The sequence below is a fragment of the Chaetomium tenue genome (genome assembly GCF_020726465.1).
Source record: "Chaetomium tenue strain MPI-SDFR-AT-0079 chromosome Unknown F5144scaffold_7, whole genome shotgun sequence".
Taxonomy (NCBI): domain Eukaryota; kingdom Fungi; phylum Ascomycota; class Sordariomycetes; order Sordariales; family Chaetomiaceae; genus Chaetomium; species Chaetomium tenue.
This window is the reverse complement of record NW_027117335.1, coordinates 279,286-307,144: the sequence shown is the minus strand read 5'-3', so window position 1 is coordinate 307,144 and position 27,859 is coordinate 279,286. Positions and strand designations below refer to the sequence as shown.

Genomic DNA, 27,859 nt, shown 5'->3' with positions numbered 1-27,859 from the left:
CGCACAGTGCCAATGTATCGGTACTTCGGTGTGGAGCAAACTTCCAGCTCGCCCTTCGCATTCAGGCCGCTAGGATCCCCGACAACACCACCCAACCATGCGACCATTCGCCATCTCAACCAGAAATCCGTCACACACCATTGCGACCTCCTGAAACGCACGGCTTTCTCTCCCCTATCTTCGTTTAATGCACTGCTGTTTCTGCGACGCTTCATAGAACCAAACGCAAACTTGTTGGATTTTTCCCTTCAACGCTACGATCTTCACAAACACAACGAAACACGATTGCCGAACGACAGCGCTGCATGCCGGGTGGCTGCTGTTTACATCACCGCCTTCCGTTGGTTCCTGCGCTCCATGGCCGTTGTATGATGATCGCCACCCCTCGTCAAACCCAACAAACCCAAATCCGAGACGTCCGGCCGCCTTCCTGAAGGTTAACTCGACATGAAGAGGACGACAACAAAAACAGGCCGAGTTGTCTACCGCTAGTTATCAGAACATGCAGCTGAGCGTCGCGGCTGAAGGCTGCCAGTCTACACCTTGCTGCGCACCCTAAATTCACACGTGAAGTCAGTATTGACGCTCGCCCTTTCGCCGAGGAACGCTCGTGCTGCTGAGCAGTACTCTGAACGACGGCCTATTTTCGCGCCAGAACTATACAGACTTCATACCGTTATCCTGTCGCGACAGTGCTGTCCCGCTTGCGCCAGAGTGACGCGCGGCCTGGTTGCGGCGTGTCTGGCGGACTCAGGCAACTACTCGCCACATTGCATTCCGACGCCGCAGCATCAAACCAACACCACCAAATACCGTTTCCGGAATACGCCTATACCGAGGTATGGATGACATGCGTGCGGCAATTCTAACTACTGCGAATGATTTCGAAATTTCGTAGCTTGGCTCTCGGTTTGAGCGCTGGCGCATATCGGCATTTTGGGAAAGCCCGCCTTGCTTCACATGGTTTGAAGGCCCAACCCATCAAACTGCTGTACAAAGTAACACCCTGCAAAGGCAGGCAGCCAAGAACTGCCCTCACCCGACCCTGACATTCCCGACATCAGAAGGCAAGTTGAGAGTAAGGTGCTCTCACCCTTTCTGACCGCCAAAAAAAAGAAAGCCATATCTTGCATTTGCGCACCCAAAGACTCCCTCGTTGCCCCACGGCTTGGCACGAAAACAGGAATATCGAGCGCATATCAGGGCCTCTCTGGCATGTTGCGCCGTGTCAGTAACCGGGCGCATGGCGACCGTGCCTGTGTTCAGGGGGTGGAAGGGCCTCGAGTGCCGCCCCCATGACGCAAGTACCTGTACTTGGGACGGAGCGGGAATGGGGTGTGCCCCGTGCAGCTCTGTGGCCCGTGTGGCTTCAGGTTCTGTCCAACCCGATGCACAACACTTCCCGTCCAACACCCAGCCTTGTCTATGAGTCATCTTCTACCCTCACCCATAAATTTCTTGTTTTAAGCAATGAAAGCATAAAGATGCGTCGCCGCCGATAACCGCAAGCGCCAGGGTGCTTCGTGAAGGCGAAGGTTGAAATACCGCTTTCCTCCGTCGCAACTTGCGGCCGCGCGAGGGGGAAAAGCGGGCACATGCGATTGCGCGATTGCCACCAGTGCCCGGCTGGTACGGCTGGGGTTGCGAGTCGGCCGCTCCCTCCCTCGTCCTGCCCAACCCGTGAGGTTCGGTTGCGGCCGTGCCCCCTCCCAAACCTGAGGAGGTTGCCGACCCAACCATGCACTCACGAGGCGGGGTCCAACCAGTCTGGAACAAAAGCCGGAGGGGTGCATAAAGTGCTGAAGTGCCGCGGCCCATGAGGCGCGGGGCATCCTAGCGCTTAAGACTTGCGGCTATGAATATCGCTTCGTCTGCGAACGTAGAAAAAAGCCCGTGCAAAGTACCTATAACTAGAGATGCGCGAAGGCATCTCGAACAGAGAGCCTAAGTGGCCTTGAAAAGGTAACCACAGGGAGTAAGTCTTTCGTTCCGCTCGCTCGACGATGACCCCTCAGCCGTTATCCCTTTCGTGGAGAGAGAGATGACCAAGGCTGCCCGCGTTGGCGCATGGCGTGACCTGATTGGTCCATGCGGCTTTTTCTTCATTTCCGCGCAGCAGCGCGTCACTGGGACGCGCTCCTCTCGTGACGATATCGCGATGATCCAAGCTGCTGGCTGCTGGCTGCTCGTCTGATGTGCTCGACGGCGAAGTGCCCTTGTGTCGCCGATGGGTGATGGAGACACCTCATTTCTACGTCCCCCTCCTCCACCACAAACTCTCTCACCACACAACGCCAACAGCAGCAAGTCGCTGCGCCGCACTTTGCTTCCCCTCCATCGCTCAGCCACATATCTGTGTCACCTCCTCGATGCATACCAGATAAGTAGATGTATTACAGGGCAGCGTGCAACTTCACTTACCCCTTATTCGCCGCAACACAGGTATCTGACAGCCCAGCCGAACAAACTTCGAACGTCTCTGTATTCGAATGCCATGCACGCCCATATAACAATGCCCGCCCAAAAGCATAACCTAACCCAGGTGCAAAACATGCGCCCCAGTCAGTCTAACGCGATAAACAGGACACACCAAAAACACCACCGCATCCTCGCCTGCCTATCTATCGATGTATGCATCCGCGTTTGGTACATGTGGTAGGAAGACAGGAATAGCCCACGATATCATCACAACGCCCGGCTTAGGCTCGAGCTGCTCAGGTCATGTAGTATTTGGGACCCTCGCCGCCCTGAGGTACCTGCCAGTTGATGTCCTGGTTGGGCGCCTTGATATCGCACGTCTTGCAGTGGATGCAGCTGAGGGTTTCGTTAGCGTATATCCCGGCGTGATAAAATTGAAAGAATGGAAGGGGTGGGAAGGCAAAAGGGAGGAGAGAAAGAGACAGGGGATATGAGAACTCACTTTTGCGCGTTGATCTGGAAGCGCACGCCCTCCGGTTTAGACGCGTCCTCCACATACTCGTACACGCCCGCCGGGCAGAACCTGTTCTCGACGCCCTTGAAGGCGGGCCAGGTCTCGGCGGTGTGCTTGTCCCAGTCCTTGACCTGCAGGTGCACGGGCTGGTCCTCCTCGTGGTTGGTGCCGGTGCGCGAGACGCTGGTGAGGATGTCGAAGGTGAGCTTGCCGTCGGGCTTGGGGTACTCGATCTTGGGGCAGTCGTCGGCCTTCTTGGTGGCGGCGTGGTCGGGGGCGCCGTGGCGCAGCGTCCAGGGCACGCGGCCCTTGAGCACGAAGGCCTCGAGGCCCGAGTACAGCATGCCACCGTACAGGCCGAGCGGGGTGTGGAAGGACGGCCGCATGTTGCGCACCTCCTTGAGCTCCTTCCAGACGGACGACTTGCGGAGGGACTCCTCGTACTCGTAGAGGAAGACGGCGCCGGCGTCGCTGCTCTCCCGCAGCGCGTTCCAGGCCGCCTCCGCCGCGAGCATGCCCGACTTCATGGCGCTGTGCGTGCCCTTGATCTTGGGCACGTTCACAAACCCGGCCGAGTCGCCGATCAGCGCGCCGCCGGGGAAGGCCACCTTGGGGATCGACTGGAAGCCGCCCTCGATGAGGGCGCGCGCGCCGTACGAGATGCACTTGCCGCCTTCGAGCACCTCGCGGTACAGCGGGTGCTGCTTCAATTTTTGGAACTCGCCGTAGGGAGACAGCCACGGGTTGGGGTAGTCAAGCGCGACGACGTGGCCGATGCTGACGAGGTTGTCACCGAAGTGGTACATCCATGCGCCGCCGTATGTGTCGTAGGAGAGCGGGAAGCCCATCGAGTGGGTGACCTCCCCCTTCCTGAACTTCTCCGGCTGCACCTCCCACACCTCCTTGACGCCGAGCGCGTACGTCTGGTGCTGACTCTCGCGGCGCAGCTCAAACTTCTTGATGACCTGCTTGCTCAGGCTCCCGTGGCAACCCTCACCGAAGAGCGTGACGCGCGAGTGGAACTCCATGCCCCGCTCAAACGTATCCTTGGGTTTCCCGCTGCGTGCAATGCCCAAATCGTTCGTTGCCACGCCCTTGACGCTTCCGTCCGGCCCGAACAGCACCTCGCTGGCAGCGAACCCGGGGTATACCTCGACGCCAACCTCCTCGGCGCGCTCGCCAAGCCATTTTGTGAATTCGTTCAGGCTGAGGATGTAGTTCCCATGGTTGCTCATCTGCGGCGGCTTCGGTAAGGGGATCGACGACTTCTCGGTGAGGAAGCGCATGCGATCCTTAGTCGCGGGCGTCGCGCCGGTGAAACGGTTCTCGTTCGCCTCGTCGAGCCAATCCGGGATGAGCTCGTTGATCGCAGTCGGCTGGACCACAGCGCCCGAGAGGACATGCGCGCCGATCTCCCCGGCCTTCTCGAGCAGCAGCACCCGGAAGTCCTCGTTGCCCGCCTCGTTGGCCAGCTGTTTCAGACGGATGGCAGCCGAGAGGCCGGCAGGGCCGCCGCCGATAATGCAGACATCGACCTCGTCGCTCTCGCGGTCAATGCTGGCTGGGTCGAATGAGTCGTCGGCTTTGGCGTATAGACGGGCTGGGGTGGTTGACAGACACCTCCGAGTCGTTTGCGCCGCAAGGGAGCTGCCGTATGTCGCGCGGACGCCAGGACGCCGTAACCGGCCCGTAGTAGCCGAAGACAGGCTCCTGATACCTCGTGCCTTCTGGAACTGAGCTGTTGGCAGTGGTGAGGGGGCTGCCGCGGCCCTCCGGCAGAGGTTTGTTGTGAGGCGTGCAGAGGCCGACATCGTTGCTGCACGCCGAAAATGGAGGTGACTCTTAAAAAAAAAGAGAGGAAAGGAATTGGCCGCCCCGCGATGGAGGGGGTTGGAGTATACGAAGTACAAGCAAGTAACTTGACTTGACAATCGCACTCACAGAACCCTGAGTCACATAAATTCTATCGAGGGCTTTTCAGGCCCCGTATGGAAGGAAACGTTTCCTATTTTGCTCCAATTCCTCGGGTTCTTTCTTCTCAATGCTATAAATGACGTTTCCTCCAACAACAAGCGGCCAATTGACTTTTTGGCATTTGAAGATGCGTCTGTGCGCCCTCCGAAGCGGAGCTTGAGCGTGAAGCTTGGCCCCCGCTTACCCGAGGAAAGCCGAGTCAATTCAATTCAATGTTTTGTCTCCGCCATGTTTTCGGTCTTCGGTCTTGTGACATCGTGGGCTGTCATCTTGAGCCGAGCGGGTGCGCGGGTGAATACTGTGTACACAGTAAGGGTCTAGTCTCGACCGTCCAATGGGAAAGCCAGTGGTACGAGGAATGAGACAATCGAGGGTCAATATGAGGAAGTATATGGGAAAAAGCTCGCTTTCCTCATCCATCCATCCATCTAGACTAACATTAAGGACTTGGCTTCCATGTCCGTGCCTCAACCTGCCTCCTCCCGTACTGCTTCAGCTCATGACCGCTTCGGGTTCTTCGACACATGGACAGACGTCGAGCCGGTGACGTTCTGTTCTGGGATTTGGTACTGCACATCGCTCTGTTGTCTTTTGACCATGGCCCAAAAGTCGTAGCTTTGGTCGTCCAATGCCATCTTCGCCTCCCTATGCCGCCTCTTCTTTTCCTCCCTCTTTATTCTCTTGGCCTCTTTCCTCGATATTGGCTCCAGCCGCTCGGAATAGATGTTCTTGATCGCCTTCCACGACATCTTGATCCCCTTGTACGTCGCCTTGAAGGTGCTCTGCACACGCCAACTAAAGGCCGCCACCAATGACACGACGATCAGCAAGATGGACGCCGGGAGGGAGATGGCGCCAATTTCCTTCAAGCTTGGGATATCCTCCTCTTGCCACTCGATTGTGTTCATGCCAAACAATCCGGTGAAAAAGGTTAGGGGGAGGAAAATGACGGTGAACGTTGTGAAGATCATGACCGAGAGGTTCTGGCTCGACGCTAGCTCGGCTTGTAACCGCGACCAGCGGACCTCGTCGACCTGCGCCTGTCGCTGGACCATCTCTAACATCTTCTCGTACTAAACAAATTTGTCAGTTCGTGTTTGGTTGATGGTTGATGGTTGATGCCTTCTGAGGGTTGACCTACGTCGTTTCTCGTGGTGTCTACCCTTTTCAGCATCTCAACAGTCTGCTGTTTGTAGTCGTCGAGGTACTCAAGCGCCTCTTCCAAATAGTCCTGTCCATTTCTGGTGGTATCTCTGAAGTCCTTGCTCGTATAGATGTCCTTCATCTGGCGAATTGTTGCGTCTTGCATGTCGAACAGCTTTTGGAGCGTCGACAGCTCGTCCTCCAGGTCACGTAACTCCAACAGGGCCGATGTGTTTTCCCTATTTTCACGCTCAGACCGCTCCAGTTCGCGTCTGTGTCGCTTCTTGATCGCCGTCGGACTCTCCCCTTCGGCGTCTGATTCATCCGACTCGTCCTCATCATCTGGCTCCATGTCAAGGGCGTTGATCCGAAATTGCTTCATGTTGAGTGTCATCCTCTCGGCCTGTCGCATGTGTTAGCATCTGCCTTTACGTTTGGCGCCGACCAGGTAGTTTCAAACATACCAGCATGCCGATGGCCTCGTCAAAGACACGGAATATCTCAAGGTCGGGGTGCGAGGATCGGTCAAGGAGAACAGTGACGGCATGCCATACGATCAACGCCGCAAGGTCTAGCGTGTTCTCCGTTCTCCCTGTGAGATCGCCGTTGAGCTCGTTGTAGACGCTGCTCCGCAAGTCTGCCTGCTGGAAAAGGGTTCCTTCCGTAGGGTTAGATTCCCGCCTGGAGAAGAAAGTCACCAGCGTAGCTATCAGAGGTCAGTATTTTGAGTTGCGGGTTCTGAGGAAGACAAGCCAAGCTTACTCATATCAATGGACCAGAGCCATAGTTGATCAACCATCAAAACATGTCCATCCTTAAGTTCGGACCCCGGTTCGACGCCGAAATCGACGTCCGTGTTGTCGTATAGACTCGAAGAAGAGCCCTTGGCTGAGGGCATGGAGCGCCCAGCCGATGACTGCGTAGAGCCAAGGTTTGCCATGCGTCTCCATGGCGCCGGTGTGTCCTTTTTGGTGAGTTTATACAGCATCTGGTCATCGTCCCGCGAATTGGTATCCCTGAGAGAGTGGTGGCCAAATTGGTCCAGGGTTCGACGGCAGTTCAGCGGCGGGTCGAAGCCGATGTACTCCCAAATCACCTTGAGTTCAAGAGATTCCTGCTCAACCCACCGAGGGACTGGCTTCGCTCGCCCATGGCACCGGCGCTTCGTGACTAACTTCCGGCGTCGGACCATGCTTTGGTATGTGTCGAAGTGGAGATAGGGGAGGTAAAGATAAAGACAATTAGGAGTGATGCCCATGTTGACGGGGCCAAATAAAGGCGATGGGATCCGCGGCGAGTTCAGCCGGTCTGCAGCAGAGAGATATTTGCATATCGCCTTGAGATACGCCGGCTGGGATTCTGAATTGCGGTTTTGAATCTGTTTGGATGTCCAGTTATCATAGTCGAAAAGCCGCGAGAAATCTAGCCCCTGGGTCTTTCCCAAGGTTGCAAAGATTTCCTACCCGGAATGGTTAGCATCTGGGCTGCGCAAAACACACTTTTGGAATCGTGTCATCAGTGTCATCATACCTTGACCCAGACTGGGTTGTTGAATGGCATGTGAATCCACGAAAACTTCTTCAATGACGGGCTGGGCCGCAAGAAGCCGGCCGTGGCGGTAAGGCCATGTTGTTTCACCAACGACTTGGCTTGCTGCTGAGCGAGCAAGTCGATGGTATGGGCATCTTCCCCTGTAAAGTCGCCGCTAAACGGCAGCGTCAGTGTTGGCTCCGACATGGTGGTGCTGACACTGGCGATACTGTCCGGACTCGGGGGGCGAAAGGTAGGCTCTGACTGAGCTGGTACCTTCAGTAGCGGTGGCCTCTCCGTGGGGGTTGTGATGATGATATTTGGCGACAACGCCGTTGTAGTGCTTTGCGATGCGTCGGTCGTCTGGCTGCGAAGGCCAAGGCCGGCCCCTTCCCCCTTAGAGTCGCTGGCCGATGGCTCTGCTTCAGAACGGCCGCTGACGCTGCGCTTGCTGGACCGCCTCTTGGGTCCTTTATGGAGCCGTTCTGCTAAGCAGCGGTCTGGCCCCTTCTTGATGAAATCCTTATAAGGATGCTTTGTAGAATACAGGCGGATCATGGAGCCAGTCTCTCCGCCCTGTTGTTGCCGAGGCGATGCCATCATGGCCTCCGGGTCCTCGTAGAAGCCGATAACCTCAACCTTGACGAGTGACTTTAAATGCAGCGGTGTGTGACGGTGGGCGAGGTTGAGCTGCGCCGCCTTTTTGATGGCCTGAGCGAAATCCGCAAGGTACGACTCCATGATGCGGGCATTGCTCGGTCCAAACGAAGCGAGGTGGGCGTGGTCACTGTCGACGGCGTACACGTCTTCTTGCCATACTTCAAGGAGTGCCGACTTGACCGATACCAGAGGGGCACCAAACTGAACATCGCTCGGAAAGCCGGCAGCGGAACCAGACAACGTGGACTCTTGGGTCTCGTAAAAGGACCAAAGACGAAACTCACTCGCCATGTCTACAAACTCGTCGTGTAGTGCGATGAGATCCAGGTTACGGACGTTGATTTCATCGGTTAGGGATCGAGGGAGCGTCCTCTGCAGCTGAAGGAGATCCTGGATGCTCTCCTTGAGGTTGGTCATGGACATATAGCTAGATCCCTGATGCGGTGTGCCTTTTGCGGTCAGTCGATACGTTCTCGCCCTTGGCGGTAGACCGGCTCACCAAAAAACGTAACCCCGTGGCAGTTGTCTACTATCGCCTGGTAATGGGAGCTGTGGTTTGCCTTAACCAGCGCATATTTGACAACTAAGCCACCGATGCTATGGCCGATGAAAAATAGGGGGCGCGCGACCTAACCTAGATCAATATAAAAATCCAACAGAGCAGGAAAACAGGCAAACGCACCGCCCCGTCACGTATCCGTTCCACCTGCTCTAGCAAGTCTGTGGCCAAGGACTCCAGGGTCATGCCATCCTCCAAAACGCGATGTCGGTAGAGGGATACTCGGGCGATGCTGGCAGCCATACGCAAATTCTTTGTGACCCAGGGGCCAGGCCTACGCGACGAGCTACGTGATCCCATCTCACCTGGCGCACTGGCGTCGCCGAACGTCTCATGGCCAAAAGTCCAGGTATTGATCGGATCGGCGCCTGGGCAGGGCACTGCAATGACATCGACCACCGTTTCGTTATGACCAGAGCCACCCACGTCGCCGTTGACATCCACGAACCCGGGACCCAAGTCGGCGGACAAGGCGTCCAGGGCAAGCTCACCGCCTAGGCTCTCCCAAGCCTGGCCTTGCTGCTTCTCACGCACAGCATCATCCTGAGAAGGAGGCGCTGGGGAGAAATCCTTGATTTGAATGTGGGCAGTGGCGGTGGCATCAGATATGGCTTCCGTAGTCTGAGGGTTGTCCGTTGGAACGAGGTCAGCCTCGCCTGTTGAGTTATTGGAGTTGCCGTCTCTCTCCATCGATCCCGTTGGCCGCCTGAGCAGAGGTGACGCTGTTCAAGGCCGGCCGCCGTCGAAAGGCGAGGTAAGGTCCAGTTGCAGCCAAAAAATCCATAAACCTTGAAGAAGAAGTAGTTAAGGAGAAAAGCGCTCAACCCAGACCCCGTGCCCACGGGATTTCCGTATTGCCAAGGTCAGGCTCAGGGAAGCGGGACGCGGCAAGACGCACGCGATTGATCCCATGCTGCTGCGAGGGCCGAACCATCGTCCCGAAAGGCTCCTTTTCCGCCCCCAGATTTAGAGATTATTCATGGGTCTTGGAGGCTGGGGTGTACAGTCAGGGGTCCTCGATTGGTTGCTGTGCGGGCCTCGAGGCCAAGGATGGGCAAATGGGGGGCGCTAAGATCAAACAAGCAGCAGTTGGATGCGAGCCTACAGGCTGATCCAACACCATTCTGGGTGAAAGGCATCCAGCAGTGTCAGCCAGCCTGATGTGTGTGCCTGGGATGAGTTACGGGTCATTACGGGTCTTGCATTCGAAGCAAGCTTTCCTGTGGATGTGGAGGGAGTTGATCGGCCAGTCATGGGGCATAGTGTAAGGATGCTGACTTGCTCTCACTTGCCTGGTTGCATGTCCCATGTCGCATGTCAACCAAGTCGGGGCAACAAACAAAAAGGAGACAAGGCATTTTCCCAACTTGGAATCGAGGAAGAAAGTCGGTTGAAATAGGTAGGTCGTGGGCTTGGCAACAACTATTTTTCGTAGCTCAGGCGTGCTCATTGATTGTACGGTGATCTGATGATTCAACAGTTTCCACATCTTTTAGGAAGGGTAGAAGGTAATGTAGGCAGGTAGGCGGTCATTGCCCTACAATGCACAAAAAGTTTGGATGACCCGACAACCTTAAAAATTCCATCCATTGTGAAGAATGCAGAACCTCTCCCATCGATCGAGAACTGCCTTATGGAAGGAACCTGGAAGTCACGGGTAGGCCAAGAACCTGGCCCGTGCGTACTCTCTTGCCCCTCCCCGCAACGGGCGAACTCGCCAAAATAGAGTCGCCAAAATGGCACTGAGAGAAACTCAGCATTCACGTTTCAGCACGGACCACACACAGCCCACCGAGCGGGCCAGCCTGGCTAGGAGCTCCAGTGACCGACCTATTTCTTTCCATTCGACTTCTGACGGCGAAAAACGCACTTCCTCACAGCCAGCCCCAGACTACCAATTCAGCAAAGCCAGTGACTTATCGACTGCTCCGTCGAATACGGACTGACCGACAGCAACTGCCAGTCCATGCCGCATCTGCAACCCGCCGTCCCGAGCAAGCGCACCGAAGTCATCTCCATCCCTCGCGACCAAGCAAGTCGATCTTCCTCGTAGGCCCCGTCTACATTCCCGGCCCAATAAAGAAAGAGGAAAGTGGCTCTATCCGCCAGGGGATAGTAGTGTCACCCTTCCCTCCTTTTTCTCCCCCCCATAATCCATGGTCGCCCAACCCAGACCGGGAACCTTCTCGCCGAGCCCAGCAGCGCACCCCATCTACACTGGCATCGCCCACTCCCCACATCCTTCTCACGCCGCTGCGCTGAGTGCGGCTGCCAGCCCCAGTACCAGCAGCCCCACCGGCTCCAACTCCTTGACCAAGATAGCAGTCGCCCAGGTCTACCTGCTTCTGAGCACCATCAAGGAGGACAAGGAAGATCCTCACAAGTGGGAGTCGCAATTAGAGTCTCTGCGGAAGGTAATGCAAATTGTGGCATGTGGCATGTGGCGTGTGGCATATGGCCTGACGTGCCATTGTCGGGTAGCCCCACCGCCTATGATATCTCCAACTCGCTAACATCACTCTTCTCTCGTACTAGCTACTCGATGAACACGGCATGGATGTGTTTACAAAATACTTCGCGCGACTGGTGGCCGCAAATGCCTCTCAGATATTCCCGAGCCTCAACAGATCCGGGGCGGCGAACATGCAGGGGACGAACCCGGGGAACCATCACATCCTCAAAGCCGAGATGCGAAAGCTGTCGCGAGAATTCCCCCAAGCCAGGAAGATTGCAGAGTCTATCGAAACCGGCAGCGAGGACATCTTCCGCGATTTCGACCTCTCCGGCTTCATGGAACATTTCCAACTAGATGCTTTGGGGAAGACAGTGTTGGCTCTCGCCTTCAAGCTGGGGCCTAGGTCCGATCTGAAGACCAAAGGTGAGCTGACTACCACCCGCCATCCATGGACCGCCTGCGACCGCTACTGACAAGCTGCCCTTCTCCTCCTCAGCCGATGCCATCCTGTCGACGAACTTCCCGACCTTTGTTAATATTCTAAGCCGGCCAACCGGTGACCCCACTACTGACCTAGAGCCCGATTTCGTCGCCGAGCTCGTCGACCGCTTCATCCAAGTCCACCCCCCGAACTTCAATGCCGCTGCGAAGCGAGAATTGGAACACAAGGTGCAACATAGATATGCCCAGTCTCCTGACGCGAAGCCGCCGCCCTCACAAGTGCTCGCCGCACTCGACCTCGTACGCATGCTCGCCGACAAGCCGGTCAACGCGCTTGCCCTCTATATCCATCGCTCTGGTCTAGTATTCACCCTAGACGAAGAGTCTTGTACGGGATATCTCCAAAACCGTCCGACGAACGTCCACTTCAGCGAGGAACAGGTATCCGTGGCATTGATGTACACGACCATCAGCCAGACCCCCCGCCACAACCCTTCCGTCCTCGTCGCCTCCCTCAGGCGCATCCTGCCTGACAGCTTCAGGTGGCAAGAGGTGGTGTCGTACTTCGACCATAGCGGGGCTCGGGTCACATCGGCCCAATTTCTACGTCTGTACAACGCCCTGCTACCGATAGCACGGGAGGACAGTGATCGGTTCAACATCCAGCAACTGTGGGGTGGGGAGTGGGAGAACCCCGAAACACAGCTCTCCTTCATTTGTGCTTTCGCATCCCTCAAACCGGAACAGCTCGATGCAACAACCGTCCCCGGGCTGAAGCCGACCTTCACGGTGCAAGAGTACGCGCAGTCCCCTCTTCCGATACAAGAAACGGCAGCATACGCAGTTAAACACCCGCTGGTCTCCGAGGCGGCCCTCTCTGCTGTCTTCAACGTTGCGCTCCACTCGATGCACGCCTCTCAGAGCATCGAAGCGAAGCGCCTCTTTCAAGACGTCGTTGTGCCCAATTTAGCTATCTTTGTTGTCTCGGCTTTCGGAGTGCCGAAGCCCTGGCCAAGCATGGCCGAGGATACGCTTGTTTCCCTCTTCGATAACTTCCTGACCAGGTCACCTGAAGCCGACTTCGTCATGGATAGCCTCTGGAGGAGAGACAAAGAGTGGGTCAAGCAGCGGTTAATCGATGCGCACGCCCTAAAGCCCATCAGCCTGCCGCTCATCTTTGAGCATGCGGTCCGCCAAAACTGGCTTGACGAGCTCGTCTACTTACCCATCGGCTTCGGACTTGACTTGACTGCTTTGGCCCATGCTGAAGGGTACCTCGATCTGCAGCAGTGGGCTCGGCGGAACGCTGACAGGAGCCCCGAAATGGCCAGAGCCCTTCTGCAATTTCTGGTGATCAAGGCGAACTTCGAGCTGCAATACCAGCGGCCCCCGGAAGGCCAACCTCCCGTCAAGGCGAGCACCACGTTGCAAGTCCGAACGGTCCATGGGTTACTGCAAATATTGGAGGAGTTCTTACCCAAGTCGCCGATGCAAGAGCTGATCGTCGTTCAACGAACCTGCATCACCGTGTATCCAAGGCTCATCAACTACGGGGAAGGCTTCGACGACATCATCGACGCGAACGGGCGTGATGGGAACGCACTGCCGCTAGCCGCCAATGCCAAAATGGAAGAACATTACAAGAAGATGTATGGCGATGAGATTCAGGTCCGCAACGTCGTCGAAATCTTGGAGCGGTACAAGCGATCTCGCGACCCCCTGGACCAGGACATCTTCGCGTGCATGATACATGGCCTATTCGACGAGTACGCGCACTATGTTGACTACCCGCTCGAAGCACTCGCTACCACTGCAGTCCTGTTTGGCGGCATCATATCCCACAAGCTGATTTCCGATCTCCCGCTCCAGATCGGGTTGGGCATGATTCTCGAAGCGGTCCGAGACCACCATCCCGACGAGTCCATGTACAAGTTTGGCTTGCAGGCTCTCATGCAACTATTTGGCCGCCTGCGTGAGTGGCCGGGTTTCTGTGCGCAGCTCCTCCAAATCCCCGGCCTACAGGGGACTGAGGCGTGGAAGAAGGCGGAAGAAGTAGCCCAGGAGCACGACGAGGAGCTCGCTCGGTCTCGCAACGGCACCAACCTAGCCAATTCAGGGGTTCTCCGTCATGACAGCTTGACAAACGGCAACCTAGAAGATGGCATAGGGTCGGAACAGCACCCACCACCTTTCGCCTCGGTCAACGTGGACCCGCCCCCGCCTGGCGTTGTCTATGAGGAACCTAGTGAAGACGAGCAAGGGAAGATCCAGTTCGTGCTCAACAACCTAACCGATACCACGCTACAGTCCATGTTCGAGGATATCCACGAGATGCTAGAGTCAAGACATCAGCAGTGGTTCGCCAGTCACTTGGTCGAAGAGCGGGCGAAGATGCAGCCAAACTACCATCACGTCTACCTTGAACTCGTCAGGCAGTTCAAGGACAAGGCGCTTTGGGCAGAGGTCCAGCGAGAGACCTACATAAGCGTGTCGCGCATGTTGAACTCTGAGCTCACCATGCAGAATTCCACCGAACGGACGCATCTTAAGAACCTCGGCGGTTGGCTCGGACTTTTGACTCTGGCGCGCGACAAACCAATCAAGCACAGACATATAGCGTTCAAGCAGCTTCTCATTGAGGCTCATGATACCAAGCGCCTCATCGTCGTCATCCCATTCGTGTGCAAAGTCCTGATTCAGGGTGCCTCGTCAAACGTCTTCAAACCGCCCAATCCTTGGCTGATGGATATTATCCATCTCCTGATTGAGCTCTACCACAACGCCGAGCTGAAGTTGAACCTCAAGTTCGAGATTGAGGTTCTTTGCAAGGGTCTCAACCTAGACCACAAAGCCATCGAGCCCTCCGGCGAGATCCTTAATAGGGCTCCCATCGAAGAGCTGGGCGACATGCTCGGGCCGGAGGCCCTCGAGAACTTTGAAAGCCTCTCCCTCAATGGCATGCCCGGAGTCAACAGCTCCCTCTCATCTCATCCCGCCTATACCATACCTGATCTTGGTCCGAACCTATCGATTCCTCAGACCGAGGTCGTCAGCGCTGCCAAGCTGCATGACATTGTGCGACAAGCCTTGACGCGCGCGTTGCAGGATATTATCCAGCCCGTCGTTGATCGTTCAGTCACGATTGCGGCGATATCGACGCATCAAATGGTCCGCAAGGACTTTGCCACGGAACCAGATGAGAATAAGGTACGGACATCGGCAATCAATATGGTCAAGTCTACCGCCGGTAGCCTGGCGCTTGTCACGTCCAAGGAGCCGTTGCGCGCGAACCTCGCCAACTACTTGCGTAATCTCTCCGCCGATTTACCCCAGGGGCTGCCTGAGGGCATAATCATGCTGTGTGTCAACTCCAACCTTGATCTGGCCTCGAGCATCATCGAGAAGTGCGCCGAGGAGCGTGCTATTCCGGAGATCGAAGACTTGATGGAGGTTGAACTGGAGGCGCGACGGCGCCACCGGGCCCAACGGCCCTCTGACCCCTACGTCGACCACGGGTTGAGCCGCTGGGCAATGACCATCCCCCACCCCTTCAAACTACAGCCTAACCTCACCGGCCTCAATGCCGAGCAGATGGCCATCTATGACGATTTCGCTCGCCAGTCAAGGGTGATCCCTGCGGCTACGGGCCCCTCGCACGGGCCTTCTGCGTCGGATACTCGATCTCTGGCGAACGAGGCGCTCGGCGATCAGTACAACACCGTCAGCAACATGCCAACGCCCGCCGAAACGCCATCCATGCCTCTCTTAGGAGTGCAGCTGCAACACTATCCCCAAACACACGCCGGACTCGCCAATGGTCGGCAGGCAGGAATCAACCAGGTCGACTCTCGGAGCATTGCCGAGAGGGTCAACAAGCTACTGGAACAGCTGACAGCGGCCGCGACGAACACCACCGAAGATCATTTCGACGAGCTTCCCCGGTCGCACCCAGTCCTAGACATCGTCGACGCTCTTGTCCAGCTCATCATCAAGACCCAACAGACATCGGAGGAGTTTGCCGCCTATGCCGCGAATCAGATCTCTCAGCTCCTCTTCCGCCAACCCGAGGGTGACCTGCTCCTGGAGAGCTTGGTACATGTTCTGGAAACCCTCCGAAAGATTGCCGGCCCCGTTATTAGCGAACAGATCCGCCAGTTATTCCACCAACAACCCGGCCAGTTCTTCCTCAACCTGCCCCTCATTACCGCATTGCTCCGGACCGACCTCATCGATTGGAGGAGCATCGACGCGGCCACAGCAAAGCTTCTGCAACAGCGCAAGGAAGGGTCGTTGACGTTTTTCGAGCATGTCTTGGACCTTACGCTCCTAACCGACACCCCGCTAGCTCTATTTGCCGACTTTGTGCGAAGTCTGGAGGAGGCATGGACGTGGATCACAGAGGAGCCAGAAGTTCCCGGCGGAGCACGCTTCAAGGCCAAGGTGCTAGCCCCGCCACCGGATCTCCCCGCCGGCTTGAGCAAGGAGGAACGCGACGCGATCCAATTGGATCAGATGGATTACGTCTTTGAAGAATGGATTCATCTCTGCAACAACCACTTTGCGACCGAGAAGTCCACTTCCATCTTTGTCCAGCAACTGCGCTCACGCCGTCTTGTTAGCAAGCCCGACGACTTCTTCCTCTTCACTCGGCAAGCCCTCGACAAGTCTGTTGAGCGGTTTGACCAAACCTGTGTGTCTGGAGGTAGCGTGACGGAGGGCTTCCACGCTATTGAAGCGCTGGTCAAATTGGTCATGGTCTTCGTCAAGTCCCACGAGGACGACGACCTGTTGACCGCTGTGTCGTTCTTGGACTCGGCCTTGGCTCTCTGTGTGCTGGTGCTAAACATTCATCACCTCAAGCGCGGGGAGAACTTCAACCAACGGGTCTTCTTCCGGTTCTTCGCACTCATCATACACGAGCTGGCGGATTTGGTCGGGCATCTTCCCGAGGGCGACTACCACCAAGCCATCCAAAAGGTTGCGGCACGCCTGTACGATATCCGACCGGCCATGTACCCGGGATTCCTCTTTGGTTGGTCGGATCTGCTGACGCATCGTAACTTTATGCCCGTGATCCTACGCCTACCCGATGGAGCGGGATGGGCACCATTCACGAAGTTGCTTACCCAGTTCTTTGAGTATGTGGCCAACCTACTAAAGCCGGTCGACGTGCCGCCCCTAGGCAAAATCATGTACCAAGGGGTGTTGAGATTGCTGGGCATCCTCCACCACGATTTCCCCGAGTACCTTGCTGCGAACCATGCGGAGTTGTGCCGGAGCCTGCCACCACACACGACACAAATCATCAATTTCATTCTTGCCGCCACCCCAGCCACGGTCAACAAGCTCCCTGAGCCCCTTCAACCGGGGCTCAAGGTAGACAGGCTTCCCGAGATGAGGGAGCCTGGTTTGACCTTGTTTGACTCGGCCGGCGTACTTCGCGACATTGGGCTGCTCCACATCCTAGAGCAGGCGCTGCAAAATGGCCCGTCGGAAGATGCGATTGCCCAGATCAGCCACGCCATCAACAAGGTTGAAGAACAGGAGACCATGTTCGGTTTCGTCCCGATCCCGGTGAATCGGCAGGTCATCGACGCGGTGGTTGCCCAATTCGCTCACTTTGCCGTCACCCGCGCGGGCAACAAGAGCGAGTCGACCATCTTTGTGCCCGGTGCACCGGACTTCAAGACGCTGCACATGCTCATCAGCGAGGTGTCTCCCGACGCGAGATACTATCTTCTCAGCAGCATGGTGAACGAGCTAAGGTTCCCCAACGCGTCGACCAACTACTTCAGTCAGGCGCTCCTCGAACTATTTGGGCAGGACATGTCAGACCCGGAGGAGGCAGAAATCCGCCAGCAGATCACACGCGTCCTGCTCGAGAGGATCCTCGGGTTCTTGCCACATCCGTGGGGCCTAATGGTCACCACGCTCGAACTGATCAAGAATGAGAAGTACAACTTCTTTGAGTTGCAATTTATCAAAGCAGAGCCGGAGGTAAGTTCCCGCGTCTTGCTTGCTTGTCTACTCGATGGGCTAATCATGATGGAATAGGTTGGTCAGCGGTTTGCTGAGCTCATCCGGCCTGCGTAAGCGGGAGGAGATGCAGTCAAAACATGGCGACGGAGCGTTGTGATGAGTGTTCAAGGCAAGCACGAAGATGTGCGGATATATTATGCTGCCACCAGCGGAACACGGGGAAAGCACCCCAGTCTACGGACGACCCAAAGAGCGAAAAGACCGTGGATATGAAACCCAATCAGATGGTCTATGTATTTATATGAAGCCGCCTTGTGTTTAACACGCGCGCTTAGATGACGTATAGCATGGGAAGGCGTTAGGGGAGGGGAGGCAATGTGTATTCTGCGTTCTATCGATGTGCTCATACAAAACAGGCAGCACAACTACCAACATCTTGATGATTCGACCAAATCTCTCTCTATTACCGACTACGTATGTTGAGCGAGTTTCGCGTTGCAAGCCAAGTAGATTTCTGTAAGTTGGTATATCCTGGTAAACCAATATGCGGTTCATGGTTCGTTGGTTTGTTGGTAAGCGATGTTCACCCACCCTCAGCTGACGCCTTGTTCTTGTTCCCAAGCCAGCCTCCTCTTTCTTTTTTTTCGGATAGCCCCTTTCCCTTGCGTCTTTGCCACCTTCTTTTTGGCGGGGGACCGCGGGGAGGAAGAAGCGATCCCCGCCCCAGATGCCGATCACGAGTTCACAGGATTTCAAAAGGAGGGGAAGAAACAGCAAATATGACGTCGATATTCAATGAGGCTTGGTCTAGTGAATTTTGAGGGGCCTGGTCGCCGTCGATCGTGCGTATCCTTGTCGTCCGAAGGCAAGAGTGGCTGGGAATTCCGGCTTGGAGGGGGCGGGGTTTGTCATACTTGTATACTACGTAGTTAGGTAGGTAAGGTATATCCGAGATGACCGGAGGACTTGAATGGCATTTGGGCGTACGGTGGCGTGGTGCGAGGAATTTTGTTTGAATTTTACATTGGGATCCCAGGTTGAGTTAGGTATTGTGACGCAAGACGGTCCGAGTGTTGTGATTCAAAAATGAAATGTGATGAGAATATGTTTTCCTTGCCGGGGTTGCTCAAGGTGTCAAAGTTCTTATGTGGGAGCAAAATGCGGTAGTCGTTAAAGGTAGTATAAAAAGGATTACTGTCTACTTCGCTGTGGGAACCAATCTCGAGCCAATTACCGAAGCACTTTGTTGACGTAAATATCATTTCAATTACACATAGTTTACCTTACACAATGCGTTGCCCAACCATCAGGCACCAACCACCCGGATTCGGGAAAGTACATACATGTGCATTCTATAGTCGTACCAGTTAATAAATGCGCGGGAATGCGGTCGAGGCAAGGGAGACGTCGGAGAAACAGGAAGAGACGGGTCGCATGTAACAATGTCGCTGCTGTATGTATTCGAGCCCAACAAGGTCACACAGTCCCGATATTGATCGCCGACGGGGCAAACGAAAGATCGACGATTCGGTGCAGCCACCCGGTGAGACAAAACACGCCTCGTGTACCCCATGTCTGAGATGGTCTGAGGTGGCCTGATTAAGAGTGGTCGACTTGGAGAGGGAGACCCGGCGGAGACAGAACATGCCTATTACCTGGGACGAAGCACTTTTGTTTGTCGCCGACTCCAACCTGCGTTTCAGAAAAGGAATGTGAGCGGGCGGCGGGATTTCGCTTTTTCTGCCTTCTGCCTTCTGCCTGCCGGGCCAACGGCGGGACAGATGAAGGGTCCTGCGCCCAGAAAGGCACCCCAGCCAGGTCCGAGCGGGGAGCTTCCCTGGGGAATCGGCCGAAAGAAGCAATCAAACGCAATCGACCCCTCATGATTGGCTAACGGTAATCGACATGACGAGGTAACTGCATCCGAACTAGTGCGGCGGGGAAAGGTGAACGCTGTCAGCACATACAGCAAGTGGGCCGTGGCAACGGCTCGACGGGAACACCAGGAAATTGAGAGCGCGGTTAACGTTTGGACAACAAAAAGTTTATTCGCCAGGTCTGCTGGGTTGCCTACCGAGGTAGCCTCGAATGCCGTCGTCATCATGCGGTAATTATAAGGGCATTATTCTTTTAAAGTCTGATTCTTATTACATACTGTGTATTATATTCACGAAGCAGCGATGCGGGCTGCGAAGTGACGTGGAAATCTAACCGTTTTCTTTGTCGCGTGGTGTTTCTGGTGGTCCGGGAAACCAATCCGCTGCCATTTCTTGCTGGGGGTACCTGAGCGGTGAGAGGTTGGTGGGGAAGCTTTCTCGGGAAGGCGTTCGAGGGGCGAACGGGATGTCGAGGACGAATCCCGAAATCCACTTCTCTTCTCTCGGCTCGGAACTTGATTATGCGAGGCTCCTTGACTTCGAGAGAGACCGAGAGAGGAACGGCTTGCAGCGATGCACCCCGGTGTTGCCTGTTTGATGTGATCTCGTCCATGGAAGGAGGGGTTCGCATTTTTTTTTTTTTGGAGGCAGGCGTCGTCGGGTCGCTGCGGGGGAGGGCTGATGTCACCAACTGGCGCAGGAAAAGGCCAATCTGGCAAAAAAGACCACGGCGATGACGGCAAGCGGGAAACGCGTCTCGCCGCTCATGCCTCGCCGAGGGTCGCTCTGACCCTCTTCGCAACGGCATCGATTGGCTCTTTGGGATCAGAACGGGACCCAGAATCAGAACCTGTCGTGTGTCAACGGGAAAGTTTTTGTGGGCCCGTGCGTGTGGGATGTCTCCGCTCAGCTGAGAGCCTCTCTTACATGCAGTTGCAGGGAGACAGGGTTTCTTGCCATGCCTGCTCCTCGCCTGCTGGTCAGTCAATCTCTGCATGGGGGTACTCGAGCTGTTGCAGCCACACACATCGGGAGGTTTACTCCAAAAAGTGGATTCATACCGCCTTTTCGGCTGGTGAGCCCCTGCCATCCCTGCATAAAAATCGAGTTTTGAGTGGTTCCCGCCGCACCCGTCTGCAAGGCTTGGCAGCCTGGGCTCGGCGCATCGAAGTCGTCGCCCCCTTCTACCAAGTACGTATCATTCAAACAGTCCTGTGCCAACCCACCTCCCCAATCGGTAAAGCGTAAAAAAAAGTTACGGCTTTCCCTGGCTTCCATGCCCGGGTCCTCCCTCCATCCCTCCCCCATCTCCGAACCCTCCGTCCGTCTCGCTGTTGTTGTTTTTGATCTTGCCTTCTTCCCTTGCCTGATCATCTTCTCTCAGCACCTTCGATTGATTTCATTTCCGGCTCGGGTCCTCGTGCGGAAAAAAAAGGGTTTCTGTTCTGCCGGACTGTTGGTGGTTTCACACGTGCGCCAGAGGTGCATTGGTATTTTTTGACCCTGCTTAGACGTGCTCCTGGCGATCCAACATCCATCCAAGACCAGCCGCCGTGTATTGCATAGAGGGGAATTTCCGGGCTTCGTCGCAAGCCGCAAATCCGTCGCACCTTGTCGTGTTCTCTTTTGCTTTTGCATCCTTGAGCAATCATGCGGCCGTATAATACACGCCACAAGACGCTGTCGCTGCATTCGCTGGGCATTCACGTCCCTGGGTCCCATGCTAGCCGCGCACCAACAAACCGAGCGTCCTCGATGGCCTCGCCCGCCTCTCCAGCCTCTCCTATCAAAAACAGCCAGCCGCCAACAAAACGGCTGAAGCGCTCCTTTAGCGAATCCTCGGATGATGCGCCACCCGTTCGCCGCTTGTCCAAGAAACGCGACGACGTAGTCAACACACCGCCGCCGTCACCGCCCACCAAGCGCCGCCCCTCCATTGAGATGAGCGAGGATGAGGGCACGGGCCCAAAAACAATTGACATGGAGGGGATCAACGACGAAATTGTCGAGGCAGTCATCATCCTGCTGCAAAATTCGGGGAATCGACCGCACTTGGTAAAAGAGCTCGCCGCTGTCTTGATGCTGCAGCTCAAGATTGTCCAACAGTAAGTCCTGCCGCTTAATTGTTTTTACTTGCGGTACATTGGCGCTAACACAACGCTTTGCCTAGATCCGCGAATCCGTGCGCTATCGTCTCCTCGCGACTAGCCTCCTACCTCAAGCGATCAACATGGTCGGCCCTCACCCCTTGCCCGCTTGCCAAAGAACTGGAGTCGGTCCACCCGCGTCGGACCTACTTCTACCTCACAACCTACCCACACCTGCCGCTACCAGACCCATCCCAGGCGTCCTCGACAATGAGCTTTCTCGCACACACTCGCAGCATCATCTCGCCGAGTCCGTCCAGTGCACCGTCCATGACCGCGGACGAGTCCGACATGGAACGGCGGCGCGAGCTCAGCCCAAGTCCCGAGGTCGACCTCTCAAGTCCAGAGTTTGATGACAAGGACGACGACTTTGCCATGCCCGGCACACCCGTCGGATCCTTCGCCGCCAGCGGCTTCTACATGCGGCCGCGCCCAATAGTGCACAGCACCTCGGCCCGCCACGGGCGCGCGGGCTCGCCGCCGTTAGAGAAGGACGAGAAGGAGTTCACACAGACGGCTGACGGTCTGCAAAAGAGGAAACTCAATGACGACCTGTTTTCGTCGAACAACGCAGCGCCCGCCGACCAGACAGCGAGCATAATGGATCTCGAAAGGGACGAGAGCTCGCTATTTGGTGCCATTGGCGGGTTTGCGGCGTCGTTCGTGTCCAGCCCGGCCATCCGACCGTCGACCATGGCTCTTCACTACTTCGGGAAAAAGGATGGCGACGTGGACGGCTGGACCAAGTATGAGGGCATGCTGGAGTGGGACCGCAGTCCCGAGAACATTGCGCTCGAGGAGCTCGATGGGCTGCTGCTCGATTACTAAGCCGGGGTCTGGTGTCTTGCCAGGGCCCTGGTGAGGTGTGCGTGTCTGCTCGCTTGGCTTTATGCCGACGATGCGACCGCACCCTTGTACGATGAAGAAGCTGGGCGGGTGGTTCCGCCAGCTTGCGATGGTGTTTTGCTGTTATGATTTCTTTTGCTATTGTCACTGTTATTATCGTCCTGTGGGGTTTTCTGATTTCTTTTTTTTTTTGTTTGGAGTTTCATCGAGGCCAGGTCTTCCCATAGAAGAGGCTAAGGTCCACGGCGTTTATGGCTGGCTTAGCTGATGTGGGTTGCAAATTGGCGTTCTGGAGGCTGGAGAGCCGGCAAAGGGGGCGGTGGTGGCTATGTTGCTATTTTTTACGTTGCGTTTTTCTTGGTTCCTATCTCTCCGATTTCTCTTTTCTCTCCTCGGTCGATGTTTTGGTAGAAAAAACAGGGGCTTGGGTGGGATGGGGTGGATCCCCGGGCTGGGAGAGGGCAACGAAAATTCGGAGAAATGAAGATGGAAGACGGACAAGAATGATGAAGGGCTCGGGAAGAGGCGGTGCCAGGACCGGCCCGGATCAACGGGGATTTGACCTGTATCTGTATCACGGCACACCTCAGCCCGTTCTACGGTACGAACTTGCTACGGTTGGTCAGGGGTGATATCTACACACCTAGAGAGACGGAGTGCCATGGTTTTGGGGCTAGGAATGGCGCCAAGATGGATGGGATAGACAGAGCCTAGTTTGTTTAGACACGTCCGTGGATGGAGCGTCGGCTACAAGAGTCCCGAGGATGGGCAAGGTGGTGGTGTCGGAAGACGAAATACAATCAATCTCCCATCAATCATGAAGATGGTTATTACTATCATGTTAACTTGGAAACCTGACCGCGAATTCTTGTTATCCAACGAGACTTCGTTGGGTACCGTATGGATTTATGTGGTATCGTACAACAAGCAAGCCCGACTTATACAAGCAGCAGCACGTACACTAACAGCCCACAAACCCCTACCTCCAACCACTGCCGGGTGGCTTCTGGTCACCGTAACCCAAAGCTTGGCTATTGACCTTCAACTCAATCAGCAGCGTGGTGCCAGCCTGAAGCCACAACGGCCGCTCCAGCCGGACCAGCTCCAGGCCCGGGATCTCCTCCACCGCGTCCAGCACGAGCTTCTCAATGTCCCTGTTCCACCAGCACCCAAACTTGCGGAAGTGCTTGCCCGCCGTCTCGTCCAGCCCCTTGTTTACCCACTTGGAGCTCCCGCGCCCGTGCTCCACCAGCAGAACCCGGCCCGTATCCGGCTGCACCATGCCCGCCATGTTGGCCAGCAGCCGGGCCGGGTCCGCCACACTACACAGCCCAAACGTCTGGATAATTGTATCATACTTCGTCGGCGCCTCCACATTCGGCGCCGGCACCGCACCCCCCTCCCCAGCTTCTGAACGCAGCGGCAGCGACAGCGACAGCGCGGGCGGCGCCGGCAGCCCCCTCAACGCATCCCCCAGCACCAGGCGCACGCGCCCGTCCAGCACCTCCACCACGGGCAGGCCCTCGTCGCAGACCTCGTCCACGCGCAGCCGCGGCATCGCCTCGACGCGCCGCCGGCGCATCAGGCGGTCCAGCCCCGGCACGGCGCTGCGGATGCGGTCGCGCGCCACCCCCATCATGTCCGCGCTCACGTCCACACCGGTGAAACTCAGCACCTCGCCGGGGAACGAGCCCACAGCACCACCCCGCTGCTGCTGCTGCTGCTGTTGGTTGTGGAGGGTGGGCCCGCCGGGGCGGTGCTGGTCGAGCAGGCGGGCGAGGCGTTCGCGTTCGCGCGCGGCGTGGGCTTCCGTCTCGTCTTGGGATTGCGAGATCACCTCGTCCCAGGTGTAGTGGGCTAGGTTGCGGCCCGTGCCGACGGCGATTTCGAGCACGTGGCCGCGTGCTTCGCGGGCGATTTGCTTGCGCAGGCCGGTGATGCCCATCAGCCATTCGGGGGTGTTGAGGGATTTGTCGAAGGCTTGCGCGGTGATGTGGCCGGTGGCGGCGGTGCTGGTGTCGAGTTTGGCGGGGAGGCCGGTGGGGATGGGTTGGGAGGTGGTGGCATGGTTGTTGGTGGTGTCGTCGTCGAATTCGGAGGGGGAGGAGTGGTTGGGGGGCACGGAGGAGGAGGGGGGGGAGTGGGGGTGGGGAGAGTCGTCGGATTTGTCTTTGAGCGAGCTGGTGATGACGAGGGAGATGTAGAGGCCTATTGCGAGGGCCGAGATGCCGGCGCCGAAGAGGGGCCACTTATATTCCTTGACTAGGTGATCGAGGGGTTGAGGCTCGTTGGGGATTTTGCCGGAACGTGAAGATGGGCGTGGAGGCTGTTCCTGTTTGGGAGTTTGTAGGGTAGCTGAGAGGGTGAACCTTCGGGAGTATGAGTTGGAGTATGAGTTCGAGTATGAGTAGATGTGAGGGCAGCGAAGGTGAGCTGTGAGCTGCCGTGGTAATCGAAGGCGGGAGGCCATGGTGGCCGTTATGTGGGTTCTGTTTTTAAGGGTTGTTTGCAGTTGTCACCTCCTCATCCTGGCGCCACTTCCGTGAATTTGACCAAACTTTGTTACCGTGATATGTACTTGGTATGGGACTTGTATGTTTCCGAGTGAGTCGGCGTTGAAATTCAAGGCTCAGTTTGAGCAAGGATCTTTTGGGCCAATCTTGGTCTCTCATTAGGATTACATAAGCTCATTTCAACTCACTCCTATCTAACACGAGCAAGGATGCCATGGTTCGTCTCCGACATGCCGGGTTCAACCTTCCATCTCCAATGACACAAAGTTCAACTTTCCATCAAACTGGCTTCCGTAAGCATCGATCATAAAGATGGCGACACAACAAGACCTGCAGGAGCTTCTCCGGCTCGTCACGGTCGTCCGGAAAACACCGATGATGCAGGCCATGACGCAAATTAAGGCTCTCCAGGCTGTCGACTTGAGAAGGTAAGCAAAGTATTCATGCTCACATTCGGTATATACCGGCCCGAGAGACGGGCCAGCTATGGGAGAGCCGATGTGCACTTGTCTACCGCGTACCTATGGAAATGTCCCGGCTCATGCCGCCCACAGCATCAAGCAGATCGCCGAAGCTCCCCTCGAAACAGTGCAGTCGGCGATCAAGGACGAGAAGGGCGGCAGAGCACTACAAAATGCTTGCAAGGCGTCACTTAAACGCGGTCCAACTGCCACGAGCAAGCGTGGAGCTCCAGACTCAGTTACGCCGCAAACCAAGCGGGCCAAGACCAACCCGTTCATGGCCGAGGCCGCGGATCTAACACCGCAAGAGCTAGAGAAGTCACTCGAGTTGCCATTGTGCACGGACGAGGAACGCATCTCAAATTCGGTAATCGAGACGAACAGAGCGCCGCTAGTTCTTGCGTTTGCCGTGGAGATCCTACGACATACCATGCCTGAACAACCACTATCGAGCCGGCTCAGCCTAGGCCAGGCCGTGGTCAGTGCAAACTCGAGGTCAAAGGCCGTCAGTCTGGGTATGAATAAAGGCCCGAGTGCGGATGAGGAGGGATGGGGTGAGGGTCAGCCGCGCGTGAAGGTATTGGGCAGGGAGATTGCCGTGCTCAAGAGGGGGGGTTATGAATGGAAGGGGGAGGAAGAGGTGGGTGAACAAGACGACAAGGCGGACACCGACACGGTCAAAGCAAGCAGTACTGCCCCAGGCACAAGGACACAGATCAAGACGAAAGAAGAAACAGCGCCCTCCGAACCAAGCTCCAACAAACCACCCTCCAAACCAACCTGGTCCACCAGCCAGCCCATCACCCTCAAAGACTCGACCTTCGTCGCGCGTGCCATCCACATGAGCGACCCCTCCCAGCGCAAACCCCTCATCCAGGCCCTCCTCACAGAGGTTCCCCACCTCCAAACGGCCTCGCACAACGCGTGGGCCTACCGGCTGCGGCCGCCGCGCGACGCCTTCTCGGCCATCAGCCGGGTGCACGAGGAGAGCTTCGACGACGGCGAGACGGGGAGCGGCGACCTGATGCTGCGCGCCCTGCGCGAGTCCGGCACCGCCGACACCCTCGTCGTGCTGACCCGCTGGTTCGGCGGCACCATGCTCGGCCCGGACCGCTGGCGCCTCATGCGCACCTGCGTCTCGGCCGCCCTGGGCGAGCGGCTGCGCAAGACGGGCGCCGAGGTCTCGCTGGGCGGGGAGGCGCTGTGGGGGTTGGATCTGGAGGCTGCAAGGGCTGGGAAGACGGGTGTGGTGGTGGGGGGGTATGGGAGTGGTGTCAAGATGCATGCTGCGACGGGGGTGGTGGGCATGCAGATTCATCGGCCGGAGCAGGCGCGGGGGTATTTATTGAGGAGTTTTGGGAGTGCGGCCGTTGCTGCTCCGGCGCAAGGGGAGGGGGCTGCTTCTACGGGGAAGAACCCGAAGAAGGCCAAGACATTGAAGGCATTGGAGGCGGAGAAGGAGGAGAACCTGGGGCTGTTGCTTGGTGCGCTGAGGATCGTGTTCGACAGCTGGGCCGATCACCTTGACGCGGCTGAGCTGGACAGGCGGGCGTGGGGCTGGTAAGTCAATTCCTGGGTTCTGACTGTGGTGGCAGTCAATGTGCTCGAACCTGTTCTTTCTGCTGCCGAATTACACCCGACAGGTTCCAATTGGACATGTGTTGGCTAACGCTGTTGGACAGGTACATTGCGGTGAGGCCCGATGTGGAGAGCGGAACGGCGGGTTGGGGTGCGAAAGGGAAGATCAAGTTGAGCGACGTGTTGAAGTTGAAGAGGCCAGAGACCGGGACTTCTAATTAATTGAGTGAGTGACCTACTTGTTACTCGCCCTTGCTTCCACGGTAGGAATTGGGATTGGCATTGGGATTGGGAATAAGGGGTTCCAAAATGCAATTCAATTCAGCAAAAATGCATTCCTCCGAGATCTTGGCTAAGTTGGATGACAACGCATTGGTGCCTTTTTCCATCCAAAACAGCACACATCCGATTCTCAAACACATGCAATTGGATGTGGGATCAATTGGGAAAGACTCGGACCCGACTGGAAGTTGCATTGGCTTGTGGGTCTCAGATTTCAGCGCCAATGCAGCGTCTCAAGCGTCTCAAGCATGCAGCGCCAATGCATTTCCAGCTGCAGGCTGGCGGCAAGGCGTGTTGCCCCTAGCAACCGATCGCCCTATCCTCAGCAGGAGGAAGGTCAACAACCTGTTCGCTGCCCTGCATGTCCAGCTCGCTGTGCCACGTCGAAACTTTCCACAATCCACCCCGGAATTACTTTACCTACACTCTTTAGCCGCATTTCTCTGTCGTCGGCGATTGCGATATTCCCAGACAATATCAGG

The 27,859-nt window shown here is 56.5% G+C and overlaps 7 protein-coding genes across 7 annotated transcripts; 3 read left to right on the top strand and 4 right to left on the bottom strand.

Annotated features, from left to right (window-relative positions):
• Positions 1-2,622: 2,622 nt before the first annotated feature.
• On the bottom strand, positions 2,623-5,073 carry F5144DRAFT_380119 (uncharacterized protein). The gene is made up of 2 exons (XM_066784594.1): positions 2,921-5,073; positions 2,623-2,814 (listed from the first exon to the last, which is right to left on the bottom strand). The coding sequence occupies exons 1-2, from the start codon at positions 4,741-4,743 to the stop codon at positions 2,715-2,717; spliced, it is 1,923 nt and encodes a 640-aa protein (XP_066638565.1). The 5' UTR covers positions 4,744-5,073; the 3' UTR covers positions 2,623-2,714.
• A 330-nt stretch (positions 5,074-5,403) lies between these two features.
• On the bottom strand, positions 5,404-9,488 carry F5144DRAFT_606514 (uncharacterized protein; the record flags this gene model as incomplete). The annotated part of the gene is made up of 7 exons (XM_066791495.1): positions 5,404-5,979; positions 6,048-6,452; positions 6,514-6,755; positions 6,812-7,508; positions 7,580-8,688; positions 8,739-8,868; positions 8,922-9,488. The coding sequence occupies 7 exons, from the start codon at positions 9,486-9,488 to the stop codon at positions 5,404-5,406; spliced, it is 3,726 nt and encodes a 1,241-aa protein (XP_066638564.1).
• Positions 9,489-10,572: 1,084 nt separating this feature from the next.
• On the top strand, positions 10,573-18,124 carry F5144DRAFT_585155 (CCR4-Not complex component, Not1-domain-containing protein). Its single transcript, XM_066789680.1, has 4 exons — positions 10,573-11,212; positions 11,334-11,676; positions 11,750-17,691; positions 17,749-18,124. The coding sequence occupies exons 1-4, from the start codon at positions 10,955-10,957 to the stop codon at positions 17,785-17,787; spliced, it is 6,582 nt and encodes a 2,193-aa protein (XP_066638563.1). The 5' UTR covers positions 10,573-10,954; the 3' UTR covers positions 17,788-18,124.
• A 1,556-nt stretch (positions 18,125-19,680) lies between these two features.
• Positions 19,681-20,398, bottom strand: F5144DRAFT_380012 (uncharacterized protein). The gene has a single exon (XM_066784593.1). The coding sequence runs from the start codon at positions 20,356-20,358 to the stop codon at positions 19,804-19,806; it is 555 nt and encodes a 184-aa protein (XP_066638562.1). The 5' UTR covers positions 20,359-20,398; the 3' UTR covers positions 19,681-19,803.
• Positions 20,399-21,062: 664 nt separating this feature from the next.
• Positions 21,063-22,660, top strand: F5144DRAFT_379995 (uncharacterized protein). The gene is made up of 2 exons (XM_066784592.1): positions 21,063-21,655; positions 21,721-22,660. The coding sequence occupies exons 1-2, from the start codon at positions 21,201-21,203 to the stop codon at positions 22,523-22,525; spliced, it is 1,260 nt and encodes a 419-aa protein (XP_066638561.1). The 5' UTR covers positions 21,063-21,200; the 3' UTR covers positions 22,526-22,660.
• A 712-nt stretch (positions 22,661-23,372) lies between these two features.
• Positions 23,373-25,150, bottom strand: F5144DRAFT_585150 (uncharacterized protein). Its single transcript, XM_066789679.1, has one exon. It carries the CDS (start codon positions 25,011-25,013, stop codon positions 23,523-23,525), a length of 1,491 nt encoding a protein of 496 aa, XP_066638560.1. The 5' UTR covers positions 25,014-25,150; the 3' UTR covers positions 23,373-23,522.
• Positions 25,151-25,196: 46 nt separating this feature from the next.
• Positions 25,197-27,209, top strand: F5144DRAFT_379948 (uncharacterized protein). Its single transcript, XM_066784591.1, has 2 exons — positions 25,197-25,484; positions 25,611-27,209. Exons 1-2 carry the CDS (start codon positions 25,369-25,371, stop codon positions 27,079-27,081), a joined length of 1,587 nt encoding a protein of 528 aa, XP_066638559.1. The 5' UTR covers positions 25,197-25,368; the 3' UTR covers positions 27,082-27,209.
• Positions 27,210-27,859: the final 650 nt, after the last annotated feature.

Excerpts from the sequence above, each read along its gene's own strand:
- F5144DRAFT_380119 (XM_066784594.1), bottom strand. The coding sequence starts at position 4,743 with ATGTCGGCCTCTGCACGCCTCACAACAAACCTCTGCCGGAGGGCCGCG. Across the intron at positions 2,815-2,920 it reads TTCCAGATCAACGCGCAAAA|CTGCATCCACTGCAAGACGT; the intron begins GTGAGTTCTCAT and ends CGAAACCCTCAG.
- F5144DRAFT_585155 (XM_066789680.1), top strand. The coding sequence starts at position 10,955 with ATGGTCGCCCAACCCAGACCGGGAACCTTCTCGCCGAGCCCAGCAGCG. Across the intron at positions 11,213-11,333 it reads AATTAGAGTCTCTGCGGAAG|CTACTCGATGAACACGGCAT; the intron begins GTAATGCAAATT and ends CTCTCGTACTAG. Across the intron at positions 11,677-11,749 it reads GTCCGATCTGAAGACCAAAG|CCGATGCCATCCTGTCGACG; the intron begins GTGAGCTGACTA and ends TCTCCTCCTCAG.
- F5144DRAFT_380012 (XM_066784593.1), bottom strand. The coding sequence starts at position 20,358 with ATGCCGTTGCGAAGAGGGTCAGAGCGACCCTCGGCGAGGCATGAGCGG.
- F5144DRAFT_379995 (XM_066784592.1), top strand. The coding sequence starts at position 21,201 with ATGCGGCCGTATAATACACGCCACAAGACGCTGTCGCTGCATTCGCTG. Across the intron at positions 21,656-21,720 it reads CAGCTCAAGATTGTCCAACA|ATCCGCGAATCCGTGCGCTA; the intron begins GTAAGTCCTGCC and ends CGCTTTGCCTAG.
- F5144DRAFT_585150 (XM_066789679.1), bottom strand. The coding sequence starts at position 25,013 with ATGGCCTCCCGCCTTCGATTACCACGGCAGCTCACAGCTCACCTTCGC.
- F5144DRAFT_379948 (XM_066784591.1), top strand. The coding sequence starts at position 25,369 with ATGGCGACACAACAAGACCTGCAGGAGCTTCTCCGGCTCGTCACGGTC. Across the intron at positions 25,485-25,610 it reads CAGGCTGTCGACTTGAGAAG|CATCAAGCAGATCGCCGAAG; the intron begins GTAAGCAAAGTA and ends TGCCGCCCACAG.